Here is a 20384-nt window from a genome sequence, read left to right on the forward strand (position 1 = left end):
CGCTCGGCTCGGCTCGGCGGGTCTCGGCTCCCCTGCGGGCGCCGCGAGCCGCCCGCAATAGCCTTTTCCCTATCGGCACTTTCGCCACTCGCCAATGGGCTGCTAAAAAAAACCTCGTCTCCCACCTCTCTCCCTCTCTCCCCGCTCTCCTCTTCCCTTACGGAGCGGGACCGCGGCGCGGTGCGGCGGGAGCCGCCGGGGCGGGCGGGGAAAGGGTTGAGGGGGTCGTCTGGGCCGCGAGGAATCTGCGGGCGCGGAACGGCTGGCGGCTCTACCTGGCGGCGGCGACGGCAGCGGCCGGGACAAGATGGCGGCGTTGAGCAAGCAGTGAGTGACGGTGGAGCTGGGGATGCGGGGCTCCACCGCGCCGCCGCCGGGCTTCTCGGGGCGGAGGGTCCGACCGAGCCCCGCTCGGGGTGGCTGGGGGGGTTTGGGGCCGCCGCTGAGGGCGGGCGCAGGCGGGGCCCTGCCTCGGGCCGGGGCGAGCTCTGACAGAATCCCCCGCCCGGGCCGGGCCGCAGGAGGGGGCTCGCTCGTCCCGGCCGGCGTGTCAGCCGTGTACCCGGAGTTTATGAAAAGCAAACAAAACCCGTAGCAGTGGGAAGGCATCGGAGGCTGCTACGGTGTTGCCGGGGGGTAGTTTTGACTCTTAGGAAGTAGAATCTCCTCAGGATTCCCACACAACCCACTGTGCGGCTGCCGCCATCACCCCTCCGAAGGCGGCCCAGGCAGGGCCGGGGTGCGGCCGTGGCCTTTCGGCTCCCCGCAGCCGGGGGTGTTGGGCAGCGGGTTCGGAGCAGACGGAAGCAAATAGTTCGTCACAATGATGACGTGGTGTCTACGGCATCGTGGAGTTCGCCAGCCCAACGTTACGGGCTGTGACGAACTACTTACTCGGTGATGGAGTCAGGGAAGGGCAGGTGGGGGAGAAATTCCGGATTTAGTGATCGTGACCGAAAACATAGGCAGTGTTTCTGAGCACAGAGGTTGGCGGTGCCAGCAGAAGAGTTCTGCGTGGCATAAGCTGACTCTAAATCTTGTCTTTTGCCGTAGCTGTATTTGTGGGTTGGTGGTTTACATTGCCATAGCAAACATAGTGAAGGATAGTGTCTAGTGTAGAGTAAGACTAAATCTCTGCAGGTTAAACAGTAGTAATTTCTTACTTCTCTAAGGGAGAAAAAAAAAAATCACTTAGAGAAGTCTAGATGAGAGGAATTTAGGGACTAATTTAGGAAGATCATTGTATCCAGAAAGTTTGTGTGGAAAAAGACAGCAGTAGTTGTAGGAGGAGCTGGCAAGGCTGAGTGCGCAGAGCTGTACTTGATACATTATGTTGATGCTGATCTTCTGTTTCTAAAATTGCGAATGGTTTTTGTTGTGGAACATGCTGTGTGTTTTCTTGTAAGTAATGTTAAAGGTAACTTTTTTTTTTTCTCTAGATATGGGCTCATTATGCCCAAAAAATTGCCACAGAAAAATCTCGTTTCAAAGAAACTCTCAGTGTTTGCAGATGACTCTGATGAAGAGGTCAGTTCAACATTTTTCTTCTGAAATTTGCCCCATCTTCTGCAAATTACTTGTTTACAACCCTCAATGCCTGCATCAGCTTATGGCGGTGTCACTAAGATACGTACCATCATTTTCGATTTGGGTGTGAAATATGATCTGTGTTTTCTTTAGTGCAAGTCACAGGGAAGTGATGATTGTTATTTACTTCCTGTCAACTCTTCCAAAAGTTCATCACATGTTTGCAAGCAGTTCATCACACCTGTTTGCAAGCATTAACAGATTCTAGCTCATAGAGAAATTTGTTGGCTACCACTGGTAAATATATTTGCAAATAGAAAGACAGTAGTAATTAACAGTCGTTTCTTAGATATTGACTTTAAAGTGTAGTTGTTAGTGTATTTTATCCTTTAGCTCATTCAACCCAAATTTGCTATAACTGATGTATGATATTCAGACTCACTGTAAACAAAAGCAAGGGTTTACAAACCAAAAGTTCTAAACAAAAAAAAAAGGCAAGTAATGCCGACAATGTAATTCTAAAAGTACTCACAATACTTGTCGTATTGAACAACACACAGTTTTTCTATGATCACAGAGTTTATTGATACTCTGTGATGTATGACTATATTGCATTATATTGATAGTGATCTTTTCTGTAGTTTCCTTTAATTTTATTTTTTTTTTCAGTATTACCTTCGAAATATTAGCTTTCTACCTGCCCCAGTAGAGGGTGCTGCAGACTATAACAGTTACACTTCTGGATGTTCTGCTATGAGTATGGGGAGCATCCAAGAACTGGGGTGGTGTATAGGCTGGCTTGGATACCTTACAGAAACTTAACTTCTAAACCAGAATTTTTGAATGAATTAAAGCTGATAGCTTCATAGTTTATAGGTAAAGAATAAAACCTCAGAATTGTGGAGATGAATTCTCCACATGGATGGAGCTTTCTGTTACGATTTACTGGGTTTTATCGATCTGGAATTACTTGTGATAATTTCATCATAATGTCATTATGTGTATATTTAACTTTTCCCCACAAAACTCGGAAAATAAAATTTACATATACCCGTAGTCTAGAATTTCAACATTTTTAAGAAGTTGAAATTTAGAACCAGTTGAAATTTAGAAATAGAACCTGTGTTACAAAAATGTTGTTACTGCTCTAGAGCTTCACTCAGTGCTTGCTCTTTTGTGGTTGAAAAAACCAGTGCTAATAAAGTGTCAGATAATCTTTATCAGTTTCTGACTCCTATTATCAAAACTTTTTTTTTTTTTTTAAATGAACTAGCAGTTGTTATTTTTATGTCCCAGAAAGCCTGAATCTAGCAATTCCCTGCCTGGCTCCATTGCAGAATCCAGAATGTGGCTGTTGAAGGTGTCTGAGCTCCCTTTATACAGGGCACGAACAGGCTGAGGGCCTTCCTAGTGATAACCGCTTAACCCTCAGCATGAAACTGCCTCAGCGCAGCACGTAGGACTTATAGGAAACACAGAGGAGAGGAACATGTCTTAAATCCCATCTCTTTCCTCACTCACCTGCTGTCCCCAGTGCTCTCAGGAGGTGCGTCCCTCGACTTGAGCTCAGAGCCGTCACTGTGTCTCTTAAAAACAGCTAGCAGACACGATGGTGGATCCGCTGTCCTCAGTGGCAGGAGCTCTTTCCCTGTTGATTTGGGATTTGGTGCCTTTCTCTACATTAAGGGACTGACCCCACATTTTCCAGATCCCAAGAACGAGCTTGAATTAATCTGTTGTCATTAAACACTGCATGTGGGACTGGGAACCTTCTTGCGTATCGAGCTATCCTGTGTTTTTTCATTTCTTATTTTCTTTTAGTTTCAAAACATGAAAGCAAAATAACAAATGCTAGTAATTCTAAGAATAATAGTGCATGATGGTGTCTGCTAACTTTCAGTTTAACAGATCAAGTATCCTCCCTTTCAGAAAGGCTGACAGATTCGCTACCAGAGTCTGCTATAAAGACTCTCAAAAGTTGTCATGCTCATCAGTATGGTACATGCCCAGCAAAAAGTAATAATCTCATAACTGCTTTTATCGAAGAAGATCATTTTTAAAAAAAGCAAAATTACTTTATTAGTTCAATAATAATTTCAGAGCTTTTCAAGATAAGGAGCAGCATTTGGGAGGGGTTTCATTTCCTGTCTGCTACCTTATCAGTCAGAACTACATCTCAAATGTCTGGAGATTATGTATTTTTAACTGAACTCTAATAAAGTTTGTGCTGCGAAATCTGCACACCTGACTTGGTCTGTGATTATATATTAGATACCAAACTTTTGCTCCCTTTTTTTTTAAGTGTTACTATGCATATTTCATTAAGATTTTGCCTGTAGCCTGCTGAAGGAATTTGAAAGGTTTTTTTTGCTGTGGCTAAGTACATTATGGATATTAGTTGCTGATGAAGATGGTCTTTTGTTTAGTTCATAAGAAACCGAACATCTGGGATGGAAATTTTCTTAAAATACAGTGTTGACTGGGAAGTAAACCAGCCGATTACAGTTGCTTCTAGCCAGTATGAGTCTGAATTATTTGCCTTCATAATGAGGAGTTGTTGCTGTCTTTAAAAGCTGGGGGGAAGGTTGTTACACCTAGGAAAGCCTGTTGTAGAGAGTAGATGTTACAGCAACAAACGATGATATGTTAGAAATATGTTTGCATTCTGGCTTACTGTTATTTGTGATATATCCAATTTCTCCAAAAACATTATTCCTTTTCATGCATTGCATTTTAAGAGGTGGCTTGTCAGCATTCCCAGTGCACAGTTACATGTTCTGTTTTATCTTTGGAATTTAGTTGAAAATACCTCTGTGGTACAGCGGATAGAATTTCTGTTTCTTGATTGTATCAGAATTACCCAGCATACATTCCTGTACCATACCAGCCTTTCAAAACTGATTTGTTGCTACAGGATATAAAATGTAGCTGAAAAAATAACTGCACATAGACCATAGTAGGTGCTAAATTCAGGAGAGAGATCATGGAGTCAGTGTGGATAGTTCTGTGAACGTATCAGCTTGATTTGCTGTTTTTTTCAGTGACCGTCTGAAAGATAAATCAAGTGTTTAAGCAGGCACAAAGGAAGAAACTAAAAACAAACAACTATATCCTGTTGTAGTCTCAGATTTTGCTTTCAGTTACGGATCCTTCTATTCACTTTGCAACTTTGCAAAGGATATAGTATGACTGAAAAAAAAAAAAAAGATTGGTGGACTGATGAGTATTGATGATGACCAGAGTTTCTGCAACAGTTTTCATGCATAGTAAGACTAAGTAGACTAAATGGGCTCTTAGAAAACAGATTACTGAGGAGAAGGAAGTGGAGGGGAGTAACTCAAGAGGATGTGTGTAAAATCAAGAATGATTCAGAGAAAGTAAAGGCATTTTGCCACTTCTCATAATATGAGCAGTAGGGTGTATTATGGAATTACCAAGTAACTGGTTTAATCTAAACAAAAGGAGGTTGGGGATTTTTCTGCACGCAATGTATAATTAAGTTGTGGAACTCATTGCCACAGGATATTGTGGCATGGCCAAAAATATAAATGGATTCAGAAATGGATTAGTCAAATTAAGGGATGCTCTTGGTGTCAAACAATGGTCCAGGTGCATCCTTCAGTTCAGGAAGTCCCTAAACTCTTGGTTTCTGGAAGCCAGAAGGGAATGCCAGGGAAAGCTAATTCTGTATGTGACTTGTTTTTCATGTTCTTAATCTCCTGCTAGTAGCCATCACTGGTATAGTGTATGAATTGAGATTAATCTGTTGCCTGACTTGATTTTTTTACTTTTCCCCCGTGAAGGCTTGAGTCTCACGTACATTTAGTGATCATCCATGTGCAAGCAGGACTTGGGTGATGCAGGTCTCTATGAGGGGAAGCCTTAAAGAATCACTGCTAAATGCATATGCATGGGAGTGTAAGTGGTGTATTTTAAGATGTTTTCATACCAAAATGTAACGAATCCAAAGATCTCACAATCTGAGATTCCTTATCTGATGTGAGGAGAACGAAGTGAGCAGAGTCACATCTCAGCCTTTCTGAGACTTACCCACATGGGCCACAAACTAGAGTTCCAAATTATCCTGCAGTTGCTGTTTGGTCAAATATTTTTCTGCGCGTCTGGTTAAAATTAGATCATTGTAGTGAGAGCTTAAAATCAAACTACATATAATCTGCTTGACGTCATTGAAGCTTTTCATTTCCCTTTAAAATGTATTTCACTTGAAACAAAGGTAATTTATTTTATGTGTCTGCTGCAAAGCAGCATGGAGAGAATTCAAAAGGGCAGTGTAAAATGTCAAAGCCCCCTCATAAGTCTTTCATAACAGGTTATATTAGAGCAGAATCATCTTTTGGTTTTAAAAAAGGATTGGAGGGATGTCTTACATTGCCTATCAGCAAGTGCCACGTCTAGGGTTTTGGTAGCAACCACAAATGCTTTTCCTTAGGAGGCAGGGGAAGGCTATGCCGCTAATACGAGATACTCCATTAATAATAGCTATTCTGTCAGAATTTGTTGGTCGTCTTCTTGTTCGCGGGGAAAAACGAGTTGGGCATCTCACGTATACTTTGAGAGTATCTATTAAAATAGTTGTGACATTTTTTACAAAACATTCTCAGCTTCAGATTTAAGGCGTAACTTCCTAGGAAACCAGCTTCAACATTGAAAGTGATACTAGTCACAGACTAAGACTTGTTTTAGTTGTCTCATTTGTGGAATTGCCTTTTTAGGTATTTGCTTTTGAACTTTGAATTGAGCTTTTTGTATAAAGCTGTAAATTGTTTCCGTGCTCTGTCACTATTTGAACATAGCTGAGACAAAACCAAGAACATTGGTCAGTAGTTTGAATGTCTCTTCTTTGGTTGTGTAGGAGCAGTGTAAAGATGACATTTTAAGAAGTAACTTAGAAGAGGTGCTCACCTGCAGGATAAAAATAAGGAGGTAGCTCAAGCGCTTAAGAACCTGAAAGAAGTTTATAGATACCTGAAGGAGATAAGAGATGGGAGAGGACAGTGAGAAATGTTAGTAGATTGGGGTGATTTATTTTATTACTCCCTTTTTTCTTTTTTCTTTTTTAAAACCTTTTCCATTGTGTACAAGCTATCTTCCGTGGTCTTGTAGGGCTGGTAGACCATGGAGTCTCATTTCTACAAATTTCTTGATTTGCATGGATTCTATGTAGTTTCACAGGATAGGGTTAAAACATTTTCTCCTTGCAGAAAATATTAAACTATAAGCTTTGTGCTTCAGAAGAATAGCTTGAGTGCAGGCACAGAGAAAGCACGAGACAGATTGCTGAGCTTATAGGGCCTTTAATAAACGGGCAGTTGATAAGTAAAAACAATACAAAAGGCCGGGAAGTTCTCATCTATCAGAGCTCATAGCACAACAGGAAATTGTCAACCATAAACCATTAGGGAAGGTGTTTGTTTTTTGTAAACTTACTGCCACTCTAGACAAACAAATCACAGGTGGGCTTCTTTACAATTATATGTACAATAATGAAGATTATATATTACTTTTGTGTTTATGTAATCTTTGTAGATCAACGCGTTTATTTCATGTAAGCAGACAAGGAAAACATTCTAAACAGTGTTTCAGATATCTGGGTGGAGCAAAGCTTATTCTGTAAATATAACTGCAGCATCTGTTTTGTCTTTTACTGAGCCCTTGCTTTCTGGCATAATGCAGGGGAGATTCCTTACTGGTTAGGTACCTTCCTGTAAAACCAGTGCGAGAGTGTCTGATACAGGAAACCTTCAGTGATGACCCTTAGTATGTCAAGCAGAAAAACATCTTCTTCCCCAGAAGCCAGGAGGAAGTCTAGGTCTTCTGTGTGATGCTGGTGTATGTTCCACTCCCAATTTAGAATAGTTGTTTGTATTAAGAAGTTTATACTAACTATTTTGTAGCATTTTTAGAAGAAAGCATATAGCATAAAAATTAAGTTCAGTATTTTAAATATTCCTCAACATCAGCTCTTCACTCTTGAAAGCCAGAGGTAAATACTAGATGAATGAAGCCAGGATTCTTGCAGATTGTTTTAAACTAAATAATCCGCTATCCACTTCCCCCAGTCCACCAGCCAACCAGCTACATAAATAAATAAGAGACTATATCCAATTCTAGTCCAAATAATCAGCGAGCTGCAGTATACAGGGAGTAGTCCCTGATACCACAGTGGGCTCTTTGTGAGCATTGCTAACATTGGCCAGGCTCAGCTTCCTAAAGCCTGAAGTGTGGTCTGCTTCCTTACCTGGGTATCTGCAGTATAACTGAAGGGGAGCATAACTGAGTTGTGCAGGGGTTTTCTTCCATGAAAGTGCACATCACCCTTTCCCTCTATTACTATAGTTTAACCACAAGGTTTTAACATTTTGAAAGCAGAGATGGATTTTATCTACGTCTGCGTGTAGTGATTAAAGCACCAGAAAAAGTTGGAATATGTGTTCTTTCAAGTTTCTGTTTTTACTTGTCTCTAAGTCCCTCATTTGGAGTAGACTAGGATGCAGTATTTTCAATATTCTATGTCTCATTTTTTTCTGATTGTAATACATGTAGAAAAGTAAGTCCTGGCATGTTTATGGGATGCAAGCAAAGGTCTGACTAAGTGCAATTCAGTGGATGTTGTTATGTGATACCACATGTACATCTCCAAATATTGACAGTGTTTCCTTAGCACCTTCTCTTGCTGAGTTTAGAATTACTTGCTACTCCTCTGAGATACTATCTTTAAGGTTTGTTGTTTTTTTTTAAAGCTACACAGAAGTGTGCGATCTTTTTATTATTTATGGGTTGCATAGCAGAAAAAAATCCCTTACAGGTGATCACTGTGTGTACCTGTTAGTCCCATACGACTTGAGAACTCTCTAATAATCTTAACCATCCTTGCTGGGTGCCAAAGGTCCCAAAAATCCTGCGTTCTGTGGTCTTCATGGAAATTGGCAGCTGGGTAAAGGGACAGACATAGATGAAAATTTGTGAGTTTAATTTTTCTCTGTGTTGAGGAGGAGCCGTTGACTGACTGCTCAGCACAGGGCGAGCTTTTGGTCACACAGTGTTGCCCAGCTGCCACTTCAAGCGGGCAGGGTGTCTGAGGAGGTGATAGGGGAAATAAAGAGGCAGAGGGCACAAAGTCACACATAATGAAACCCATTTATTCTGCTGCTCGTGGCACAACTTGTTCCTCGTTTCTGAAATTAACCAGTGAAAAAATACTTGGACTGTTTACAGTCTGTCATGTAGAAAATTGTGGAAAAGCACTTGTTTTTTTTCCTTGTTGACACATCTGTTAAAATTTTAATAGGGTAAGAAAGAGGGGTCCTGACATGTTACTATTTTATTTTAAACATCAATTGAAATCAAAAGCCTTCTTGTTCAGGGGATCTGTTTGAATTTACATGGCGCTAATTCTGTTTGATTTTGGAAAATCCTAGTCCCTGCTGCCAAGCTCCCTGCTAGTTGGTTTCTACGTTTTATTAAGAGCTGATTACACAACCTCTTTTTTTTTTTTTTTTTTTTTAAATGTGATATAGAGCACGTATTATTCAAAGTTGCAAAACTTGGGAAGCTGCCAAAGTGTAAAAGGATTTTTCCTTCCTATTTCTGCTTTTTAAGATTAAGAGATATTTAATTACATAAACAAGGATACGAGTCATGTCATTTATAGTGAATTTGTTTAATAAACAGTATTATCTATTGGTTGAGAAAAGATAATTCAGTTTAGTTCAACGCTAATTAAAAGACTAAACTAAATAAAATGCAAAGGTTTTTTTAAAAGACAGCATGATTAGAAAACATGTTTTCAGTAGTGGATATGTCTTTTCTTAGGGAAGATTAGTATTGCTGTTTTCTGTCATATTAATGTTTGAAACACATGCTATTCAAGACGGCCTTATTCTTATTTCTAAAAATATGGAACTAATGATACAGATCAAACTTGCCAATCCTTCTGGATACTTGATTTTTACTATGAATACAGTTTTTTCATGTGATTGTCAATAAGAATGTCTGCTCACAACTGCTACATCTCTGATGACATTTGCATGCTGGAAGAAGAGTATGTGTCTTCTGAATAGCACCTATCTATTTCACAGACTATTAGAAATATAATTGAAAAAGTCATTGAGAACATTTATCCTTCTTTATTCACAACCATATAATTGTCAAGAACATTAAAAAGGTTTTGATACATAAATTGGTAGGGGGGTATAATTCCATTTTGTGATGTTTTGGGGGGGGTTCTGTGTTTTCCTATGGCAAAACCTGAAATAGTTGCAGTGTTAGGGAGTCGGTAGGTATATTACAAGCATCCTTCTCTTAGGAATGTGTTTCAGTACTGGCTTTAGCTGTCCATTGCGAGGTGTTTTGCCTGTGATGTGCTCGCTTCTTGCGCTAACAGACTGACCGTTGCCATTGGTCTGTCTTTTCTACCAGCTTTTTGGCAGTGGCTGGAGGAAGGCATTGCAACTGAACAATTTTCACACACCTCCTATGTCTCTGAGCATTTCTTGGACAGAGATCACTTGTTTTATGAAATGGCTTGAAATTTTATGCAGCTTTTGAGGTACACTCGTCATTGAAATAGTGTTCTTAAACTCATCACCATTTTCATAAAAAAACCCCAACATATATTTGGTGAGGTGCTGCAATACTTTGCTCAATAAAAAGGCTGATTCATTGTATGCATTGTATGAATGTTCACATTCATGTGAACGAACTTACAGTTTTTCTTGCTTACAGAAAAATACTATTGAAGCGAGAGACTGACTTATGTAATGAGACTGTGATATGGTTATTCATTAGAACGGTAGAAAAATAACATGAGCTGTGTCAGTGTAATTAATTTTGTATCTCCAATGTTTCCTTCTTATAGCCATCTGTTGGTGAAAGTCTTCAGAAAGAAGCATTAAAAAAACAAGCAATGAAACAGGTAAGATGCGGTGAGGACTCTTCATGCCTATGGCAAATTAGGAATTGCATCCATTCCCTTTTATTAAATAATTGCAGAAACATAATTATACAACTTCAGAGTTAGTGTTACGCCTTAAAAAATTCCACATAATTTTATGATTTGGTGCATTGCTCTTTGCAGCACAAGACTTTATTTAAAACTTGGCTTGAAATTCTCAGAGCCTTTCCTCTAGCAAAGATTTTGTTTCACTTTTCTAGGCAAGATTGTTCTCTTTTGAAATTCTTCTGGCTATGATCAAGAGTAGCTGAAAAACTGCCCAATGAAAGCTGCATGAGTGAGGTTTAACACAGAGCTGGCCATAATTTTAAACACAATAAAATTTCTGTTTACTCAGTGCAAGCACTTAAATACACAAGATGTTGAAGTGTTTTTTGTGGCATACAATGCATCGATGTTTTTAGAATTTCTCAAAACAGTTTGTTTCATTTGTAGAATGTAATATTACTAAGTATTGGGTTTTAAAATATTTAAATATATACCAACAGTGAGCCTTTTACGGTAATCGAGGAATAAATTGTACAGAGGAAACACAAATTTTATGTTTAAAAAAGTTCCAGACCAATAAAAGACGTAGCTGGAAGGAAAAGATGTTTACGCATCGTGCATTTAACACATTGCTGTTTTTTCTATGGTGGTAATATGTGCTTGAGAGAAACTGGTATGGTTGCTGTTCAGCATTCCTCTTCTGTTGTGGGAGATCTGATCTAAGGGCTCCCCTAGTAGTTGTTTTTTTCTGATAGGGCTTTTAAAAACTGAACAGTTCAACAGCTCTTACTTCTTATTTGACTGTACAAACAGGAGACAGAACTGTGAAATACTTGAATTATATTGGTACATATTTATTATTTGAGGCTTTGGGGAAGCGGGATAAACTATAGATGACAACAGACAGTAAAATTTATCAAAATGTTGTTTACTGCTTATTAAAAAAATGAATTACATTGTTTGATGGAATGGTTTGCTCATTAAGAAGTTTCCAGTATTGTTTTGACTGTTGCGCTTTGCTTCCTGTATTTCTTACAACTGCAATTACTGGTCGCGATTTGGTTGTTCATCTTCTCAGTCCTGGGGAAAAGTTCAAGAACTTCGTAGAACACACTTTACGCTCAATCTTCTAATGGATAGGTTTATACTATAGATCTGTTTAAATTACAATATAGGAATAAAATGTTTGAAAATAGTAAAAAAATTTCATGCTTCATTTTTTGGTATCTTCTCCCTTTTTTATTTTAGACTAAATTGGAGATTCAGAAAGCTTTGGAAGAAGATGCTACAGTGTATGAATATGACAGTATTTATGACGAAATGCAGCAGAAGAAGAAAGAAAGTAATGCCAGAGTGTTATCCGGAAAAGATGACAAAAAGGTCGATACCTGAAAATGTATGCTGTCTGTCTTACCTCTGTACGCTTGGAATAACTCTGCTTAACTTTTAATCTTTGCCAAATGCATTTTCTCATGGGGCATACAAGCGTTGTGCTTAAATCCTGTTACGTAAGGTAGTAGTTTGCAAGAATTTTGGCAAAACTGTTAGTTCCTCAGGTACTTCAGAGTCCTGATCCAGTGGAATTCTGGAGGGCTGCAGACTACGACTTTCCTACCCAATTTATGATGTTTCTGAAGAGAATGTTGCAATGGGATAACTGGATTAAAGGCAGTGGGCCCTACAACAATGCTACTTCTCATAATAAAGACTCTTTCATTACTAAGCCAATGAACATAAATCGTCTCTCCTCACTCACTAGTGTGCTTACTGGAGGACTCTGAGAAGACTGAAGTAACTAACTTTTTTTGGTGAAATGTGAGCCAATTTCCACAGCTCAATGCCTTGTTTCAAACCGTAGCTGAATTATCCTGACAAGTGATATTTTCGTTGTCACTTTCTCTGTTTTATTTGAAAGCTCTTGTCAGGTTACGTGGGTATAAAAGGAAGCTTCCCGCTCCTTTACAGCCATAGGAAGGCAGGGCTGTTATACGACAGGAGACAGAGGGGTGGGAAATGAAAAAATACTTAATTTCACTCAGAGCAAAAATCATCCTAGTCAAAGATGGGCTGAATGTTTTGATTGAATATGCAAACTCTTTTGTTACTGGGAGGCATGTTACTGGGAAGAATGACAGTTTATTTCCAATAGGTATCAAACAGTTAGATACAGGGAGAATATGTTAGACTAGCTTCTATCAGTTTTCTTCCGTTATCAACTTTCTTCAACGTCTCCAGCAATCCCAATTTGTGTTTTCTCAATCACCTTCGTTATCTCTCAACATTACACCTTTTTTCCCTCCTGTTTTAGCCCAGATACATCCAAAATATCCTCAAAGCAGCTGAGATTAGAAAGAAGGAACAAGAGAAAAGAATGGAAAGAAAAATTCAGAAAGAGCGTGAAATGGAAGGAGGAGAGTTTGCTCACAAAGAGGCCTTCGTGACTTCAGCCTATAAGAAGAAGCTGCAAGAAAGGGCTGAGGAGGAGGAAAGAGAAAGAAGAGAGGCAGCTCTTGAAGGTGAGATTCACACTGAAATAATTCCCCTTAAAAAATTAAGTATGGTCTTGTACATGGTTTAAACATTGTCATCTGGTCCCTCTGTGAGGCTTGAGATAATTAAAATCAAAAGGACCAGATAACAGATACTGAATCAGATCCCGTGTGTCTGTTATTTTCCTTTGTACACGTCACTAAAGGAACAAAGGAAGCTCCTCTGTGTGTCATTACTATTTGGGTTGCTACTTCTAATTTTTGAGGAAGGGTCAGTTGTTGAAGGAAGACTCATAAGCACGGGGTACAGCTTACACTCCTTACTTCAGACATTATATATATATAGTGTCCCAGGAACAGGCGTAAAGAATAGGATATAGAATCATAAGAGAAATCAGGTTGGAATCGGCCTCTGAAGGTCTGGTCCAGCCTCCTGCTCAAAGCATGGTCTGCTGTGAGGTCAAATCAGGGTGCTCTGAGCTTTTTCCACTCTGGGCTTGAAAACCTCCAGGATGGAGATTGTAGTCTTGGTGGTGTCTACCAATTGTGAGTTGTGTCTGATAAGTGATTGTGGCACAGTAAATCCAACCTTCCTTTCTTTCTCTTAGCGTACCTGGATGTGACCAAACAGAAGGATCTCAGTGGATTTTACAGACATCTTTTAAACCAGAGGGTAGGGGAAGAGGAGACGCCTAAATGCAGCTTTCGTGAAGCCAGGTAGGACACAATTCCAGAAGGCTTTCAGATATAAACCAGCTTCTGGCTTTTTGTGATTCCAGACTCACTGGAACTGTAAGAATTAGACAGAGAGTACTAAAACACTGGTAGGGTAAGCTGATTACTTTATACAGCTGATTAATGGAATTATTTGGAAAATGTCTAATAATCATCGGTAGTATAGACTATAAGACAGAAACAAGCAGGAGAGGGATCCTGTCTAAAAAGTATCAAGAGGACAGCCATACTTGTAATACTGCTTGGTATTATTCTATCCTATATTTACTTTGGTTTACATAACATTCTGCAATCTGCATTAAGTTCCATATTTTGAATCATGAGGGAGACAAAAGGTAAAATAATGAGCATGGAGGTAAGTCATAGGAAATGATGCTGTGATAAGAATTTCCTGAGAAGAATGTGAGTCTTGAACTTTGTACTTATTCCACATTTACAGGTTCATAAAAAATAAATTAATTGAGTGTTGATGCTGTGGTAAAAGGAAATTAATCAAATATATAGGAAATCCAGTAGGAATATTTTAAAATCTTAAGATATGCACATTCCAAAGTAAAGTAATGAGATGAGGCTGAATTATTTATGTAGTTGCAATGGTGAAATTTTGCCCTGTGGATAAGTATATGCAGCAACTGATCTTTTGAAACAATTTATTCCGGTTAAACCTCACTTGAGATAGGCCTTAAACCTGGATGTCATTAGTTAAATGCTTGCCATCACAAAGAAACTGCAGCTTTCATCAAGACATCTTCTAGATCTGAGATTGGATTATTAGAAAATAAATTCTTGTCTTAAATGAAGAATGTGATCACAGTGAATTATTCAGCTATCTGAAATAAGGGATTTCTCAATTTTATCTTTAGTAAAGTATATACCACCTTATTGGAAATAAATCGGGAAAAGTAGCATAGAGGAAATGGGAAGTAAGAATTACTGACTACAAGAAAAGCAGAACAGCTTCCTGAATTTAAGCAGAAAATGGGAAATTTGAGGGCACGCTTTTGTTATTTGGGACTTAAACTATTACCATTATTCCTGTGTGTAGGAATCTTAGGCTTTCACCAAAGAGAAATACCTGTTTGGGTCCAGTGGTGCACAAAGATTGCTGCTGAGGTGGTTAAATGAATTTTGCATTTTTGCAAATGAATGCAAATGAATTTACCATTTTTGTGGTATCTTCTTTTTATTGATGAAATCAAAGTTATTCACTTGCAACTCCTTATAAAAACAGAAGCAGTAATGGTCAGTCCCCTTGGTTGGCCATTTCCTTTAATAGTTCTTCTTTCAGAGCATCTTTGGGAATGTGTAGTTTTATACTGTGTATAGATCATTTGAAATGATGCTTTCTTAATCTTGCAAATTAAGGAAATGTTTCTTTTGTGAGTTGTATATAAAATTAATTAAGGGGAAAACAAGTTGTACTGTAGATGGTGCTCCCTCTAAGGCTTTTGGATAAGCTCAGGTGTGTATTTTAATTTTATTCTTATGGTGGTACAATAGGATATACAGAGAAAATAGCTCAATTTTTAGATCTCAGAATTTGCATCACTTGTCTCTAAATTGATCCACCTTTGACTTGTCATTTTAATTAATTGAATTACTAGATAAATGATCAAACTTTTCAGCATAACTTTTAATCATTGTTCATTGACTAACCATACTTTCAAGCATGCATCAGACATTCGGTCTAACTAGAATGTGTGCTGATTCATAGGAATTTACCACAGACTGTTACTGTAGTTTTATGATTAAAAAGAAGAGACACGTGGCTTGTGTGAGTAAACATGTATTTCTTTATCAGTCAGAGAAGAAGGATAAAGCATAAATTTTCTGTCTGCTGCCCAAATTGGTCCTCCATGGATCGGCTTTTTGTATTTAAGAATCTGTGAGTTGTTGAAAGATATTACTTTCTATCTAGTGACAAGAGTAAGATCTTCAGAAATACTGGATTAAAAAAATCTACTACTACTGCTAATGGAAGCAATGTTCCTACCTCTGACAACAAAACATACAACTTGCTTCTCTGGAAAATTATTTGACATGAATAGAGGAATAAAAGCAAAGGAGAAATTGTGTAGCTTGCTGAAAAGCTTACGCAAGAGTACAAATCTATGTCTTTTTCCTTAGATGGAGGCTACAGATACTTAACTGTAGTCATTCTTTTCAATAAATTCATCAGCTCGCATTCACCGATGAACCAGATACAGATACTTAATAGAAATCTGTTGCGCTGGATTCCTGGAAGCTGAGCTACAGTTAGATTTGTTTTCTTAGACTTCTCAGCAGCATCTTTTGCTTAAGTCCTGACCAGAAGTCGGTTTGTGGAAAAGTCTGAGGTTTCAGGCTGTGTAATGTTGTTTTTTCTTTTTTAACATAAAACCTGTAGGATAAAGGAAGAAAAACCTGACAGTTACGATGAATCCAACCAAAGGAACAAGTGCCCATATGAAGGACAAAAACTGAAGCCCTCTGTTAAGAAAGAGGATAATCCAGACGCTGATACCGACTTAGGAACTGATAGTAGTGATGATGATAAGAGACACAAAAGTAGTAAAGTAAATTTGAAAAAGAAAAGGAGAGCGAGCTCTGTGAGCAGTGAAGAGGAGGCTAAACCCCCCAAGAGCCAGAGGCATTCCAGGTCACCAAGCTCGTCCAGTGTGGAGGAAGAGCTGTGCACAAAAGCCCAAACAAATCATCTTACAAAGAGGGGAGAGAGCAGACCAAGCAGAAGGGGAAATGATGAACAATACAGGGAAAGAGATTATGAGAGAAGTAGGACCCATGAAAAGGATCACCAAAGGGAAAAGGAAGAGCGACACAGATACGGGGATCACAGTTCTAAAGATAACTACAGAAGGAGGGAAGAGCAAGATGATAAACAAAGGGGGAAGGAAAGAAAAGAGAGGGAGGGACATGGCAGAGAATGGAGGAAGGCAAAGGAGAGAGAAGAGAAGGGCTCAGAAAAGGAACGAGAAAAAGAAAGAATAAGAAATGGTAAAGATAGATATAATGACAGAGAGAAGGAGAGAGGAGAGAAACGCAGAGAAAAGGAAGATCATGTGAAGGAGAGGAGAGAGAAATATGGTAGTGACGAAAAGAGATACAGAGAGAGGAGGGAAAGTTCTCCTACATCTTTAGAAAAAGAGCGAGAGAATGATCTGGAAAAAGAGAGAAAGGGAAAAGAGAAAGAGGTGGATGAGAAGGGAGGATCCAGCTCTGGAATTTTACCTGAGCAGAAACGTAAAGCTGGAGAGGAAGGGGAGAAAGAGGAGAAAGAACAAGCACAGAAACCATCTGAGAGCATGAGCAAATTTGCCAAGCGGAGCAATGAGGAGACGGTGATGTCAGCAAGGGACCGCTATTTGGCAAGGCAAATGGCACGTGTCGGTACTAAATCTTACATTGAAAAGGAAGAAGATTAATGTCCCTGTGGTGGACAAAAACACTTGGGCTCTCAACCAAGAGGAAAAGCCATTGCTGCACGGACTCTTGTACAGAAGTAAAAGCGTATCCTAGTTATTTATTCCTTGCTTTCACAAGAAATTGTGTGTGCCATAATAGAAGAGCAACTTTTGAAATGGATTAATGGATTGGTTGATACACACCCTTAGTCTGTTTATAGAGTTGAAATATTAAATTTGGCTGACTCGGTCCACCCTGTCCTTCAGTACCCCATCCTTGGTACCTGAAGATTCTGGGACAGACCTGGGAGTGTTAAATAACAGAATGTGAGAATACGTTCCCCTGGCAGGCCCTGCTCCTTTCACCAGCTGAAACGGCTCTCCTGAAACAAAGGCATTCTCAGCCCTTAGCAGCGTTGTTGCGCACTGATGCTCTCAAAAATGAGAAGCAGACCTCTAAAAGTAGGAAAAAAGCAAGAAAAACAGCCTAGGAGATCTCTGTACGTAGTGTGGTATTTTGTAAGCTAAATGGATATTGATATATGAATTTTGTATTTATGTGTGGGCTTTGGATTTGGGGACCTGATGTACAGAAACAAATAAAATGTAAGATACTGGATATAATGCATGGGTCTTTTTTAATGCTTGCGTTATTTTACTGCATCTTCTTGTGTGAAATAAGTTTTGAGTCTTTTTTCTTATATTACAGTCATATCTGCTTTTTCTACTGGACGTAATATTTTAGATTTGTCAGTCTCTTTGTTCAAAGGTTCATAATCAAGAATAAAGTTGTCTCCAACTATAACTTGGGAAGCAGAATATCTGATGGTGGTCATAGTTTTTAGAATACATTTTCAACACTTATTTCACAATGGTTTCTTTCACTTCGTTTTGTAGTAAATTTATCATTTTTATGCTACAATAAGGTGAATTAATCTTTAAAAAAAAAAATTTTGAGGTTGATGTTTCTCCAATATTTTGTTCAGCAGACTTCGTAATGAGACAAAATGTGAGTAAAATTAAATGCCAAGCCTGCCAGTTTACAAAGACTTGAAATTAAATGAGTTTTATATGTAAGCTAATAGTGTAACTAAGCACTTAACTCCAATTGCGGATCAGTTTGTTTTTGCTGTTCTGTCTAAACAAATGTAACGTGTGTTGGTTCTTCAGTTGGAATAGAATGAAAGAGTATTTAGCAGTGCGCCAGGCTTCAAACACAAGGGAAATCCTCTGCTTTTTTTCAGTGGTCTTGCTGGTATAGTAAATGGGACCAGATACTCTGCTTTTTCTTGGGACTGGGTTTTATCTTTGCTTTTCCCATAAGAGAGAGGCTTAAGAGACGTCTATAGGTGGTTTATGAATATTAAATTTATTACAATAACAGTTTACAGTACAAGGCACATACTGATGACTTACAATCAGCTTGCAACACTTGTAACTAAACAGCTGCGTAAATTAATACAGGTGCATCATGTACAAGTTGGAGGGAATACTTGGTTCTGTACAGCTAAAACTCCACTTGTTCCTCTTTGCTTAAAAGGCAAACGTGGTCCTAATGTACCAGTTTCATAAATTCCTTTTCACCAGTCAGAATAGAGGGTGGGATATTCTCGTGTGAGAGAGAAGCGGAGGGTGAGCTGAGAAGGAATTTGTTTGTTTGCCTCATAACACTTTTAATTGCAGTGCAGCCCATTTGGTATCAATATAACTAGGTTTTGTACAAACACAGTGTTTGATGTGTGGCTACTTGTTGTGCTACCTAATAAATAGGGTTCCTTTAAATGTTTTCAGATGGATATGTAAAAGGAAGAAAAAAGAATCAATGATCAAAATAAATGAAATCAATTTCTTAATATTTCAAGCACTCAGCTAAATAGAGATACTAAAAAATGAACTTATTAGAACATTTAGAAAACTTCAAACCAGTATGCCATATAACAAAAAAGTTAAATAAATAAAATGGGAACAAAACTGCCTCGCAAGTTCAGCTTTTCTAGAGTAAAAACGTGGATGTATTTTATCTTTGTGTTATTCAGGAAAATAAAAGCCTTTTTAATCCACTTCTGGAGGGCTTCCTTGCCCCCTCTTCCCATAAAGACCTCAGACTGGATTATACTGGTGAAAAGAGAGCAAAGATCTAACGTCACTAATGATCTTCTGATCTGCCCATTTCTAAAAATATTTTTCCTGTGACTTTGCATGTCCACATTGTTTTTTGTAGCTTCAAGTGGTTTTAAAAACTTTCACCTCTCTCAGTCCGTCAGTACTCAGAGTGCATTATTCTCATTTTTCAATTGAGAAGTTCAAGCTGAGAGACCTTGCCCTGTTTTATGCTGTGACTGTTGCAGGGCTTGTATTAATATCAGGGCTTCTTGGCTGGCTTTTAAACCACTAGAAAACAGTGGCGTTTCTTGGGAAGTTGCTCATCAGTAGTATTGCACATTAAATAGCAGTGATTCCTGCAATTATTACTCTGCAAATTATTCTATTAGAAGTAACGTTCCCAGTTTCAGTTTGTTTGCCGGGGCTGAAAGAGAAACTTTGGCTTTGATACAGATAGTGCTCATATTTAACTCAACCATTTCTGTCCCCACCTTCACCCTTCCTAATAAAAGGCAGCAGATAAAGAGGCTTGTGCAAGTGGGTATACATAAATGACCAAAAATTGGAACTTTAAGTTTTGGGTTGTTTTGGGGGAGAGTTGGCTTTTGGGTTTGGTTTTGTTTTTTTAATGAGCCTAGCATGAAACAGTATCAAGTCTGGAAAAAAATTTCATATGTAAAGTTTATCTATTTAAATGCTTATCCATTTAGGAGGAAAAATACCCAGCATTAGTTGACCACCAGTCTGAAGAATGGAGAAGCTGGGTAGGGTTTTCTTCTTTATTTCCCACAGTTGATACTGGATACATGTGAGTACCTCGTTCATCTTACAATGATATTTCGTATGTATTTTTGCAATTAATGAGTTCATAACAGAAAATTCTATTTTTAAAAAAATCAGTAATTTTCTGATTGGTAACTTAATAACTAAATGGCTTTCCAATATTAAAAGAAATCCCAGACTCTTCCTCTTTTCCTCACAATGAAGCCAATTTTGGAAGTAGTTTTCAAGTATACTGAAGGGCTAAGCTACAAAACTATTTTTTAAGAGTAACTGTCCAGTAAGACAGATTTATTATGTTTTTTCTGGTGGTGATGAAAGAACATATTCCCTTTTTAAAAATGGCTTCGGAGTCTTTTGTTTGTAGTCCTGAAAGAACAGTCCTTG

At 38.7% G+C, this 20384-nt stretch overlaps 1 protein-coding gene across 3 annotated transcripts; it reads left to right on the forward strand.

The window, feature by feature from the left end:
- The first annotated feature begins 277 nt into the window (after positions 1 to 277).
- Positions 278 to 17730, forward strand: NSRP1 (nuclear speckle splicing regulatory protein 1). Of its 3 annotated transcripts, none has more exons than XM_074160864.1 (7): positions 278 to 327; positions 1440 to 1527; positions 10406 to 10462; positions 11738 to 11869; positions 12798 to 13005; positions 13587 to 13695; positions 16100 to 17730. In XM_074160864.1, exons 1-7 carry the CDS (start codon positions 308 to 310, stop codon positions 17133 to 17135), a joined length of 1650 nt encoding a protein of 549 aa, XP_074016965.1. In that variant the 5' UTR covers positions 278 to 307; the 3' UTR covers positions 17136 to 17730. The 3 variants fall into 3 exon arrangements, with proteins under 3 accessions (XP_074016965.1, XP_074016967.1, XP_074016966.1); XM_074160866.1 differs by having other exon boundaries at positions 299 to 327; positions 11738 to 11885; XM_074160865.1 differs by lacking the exon at positions 278 to 327 and adding an exon at positions 901 to 920.
- Positions 17731 to 20384: the final 2654 nt, after the last annotated feature.

This window comes from Numenius arquata, chromosome 18 (assembly GCF_964106895.1).
Source record: "Numenius arquata chromosome 18, bNumArq3.hap1.1, whole genome shotgun sequence".
Taxonomy (NCBI): domain Eukaryota; kingdom Metazoa; phylum Chordata; class Aves; order Charadriiformes; family Scolopacidae; genus Numenius; species Numenius arquata.

Bases quoted from the DNA above. Each gene is read 5' to 3' on its own strand.
- NSRP1 (XM_074160864.1), top strand. From the start codon at position 308: ATGGCGGCGTTGAGCAAGCA. The intron at 328-1,439 runs GTGAGTGACGGT...TTTTTTCTCTAG, and splicing joins ATGGCGGCGTTGAGCAAGCA to ATATGGGCTCATTATGCCCA. The intron at 10,463-11,737 runs GTAAGATGCGGT...TTTTTATTTTAG, and splicing joins AAAAACAAGCAATGAAACAG to ACTAAATTGGAGATTCAGAA.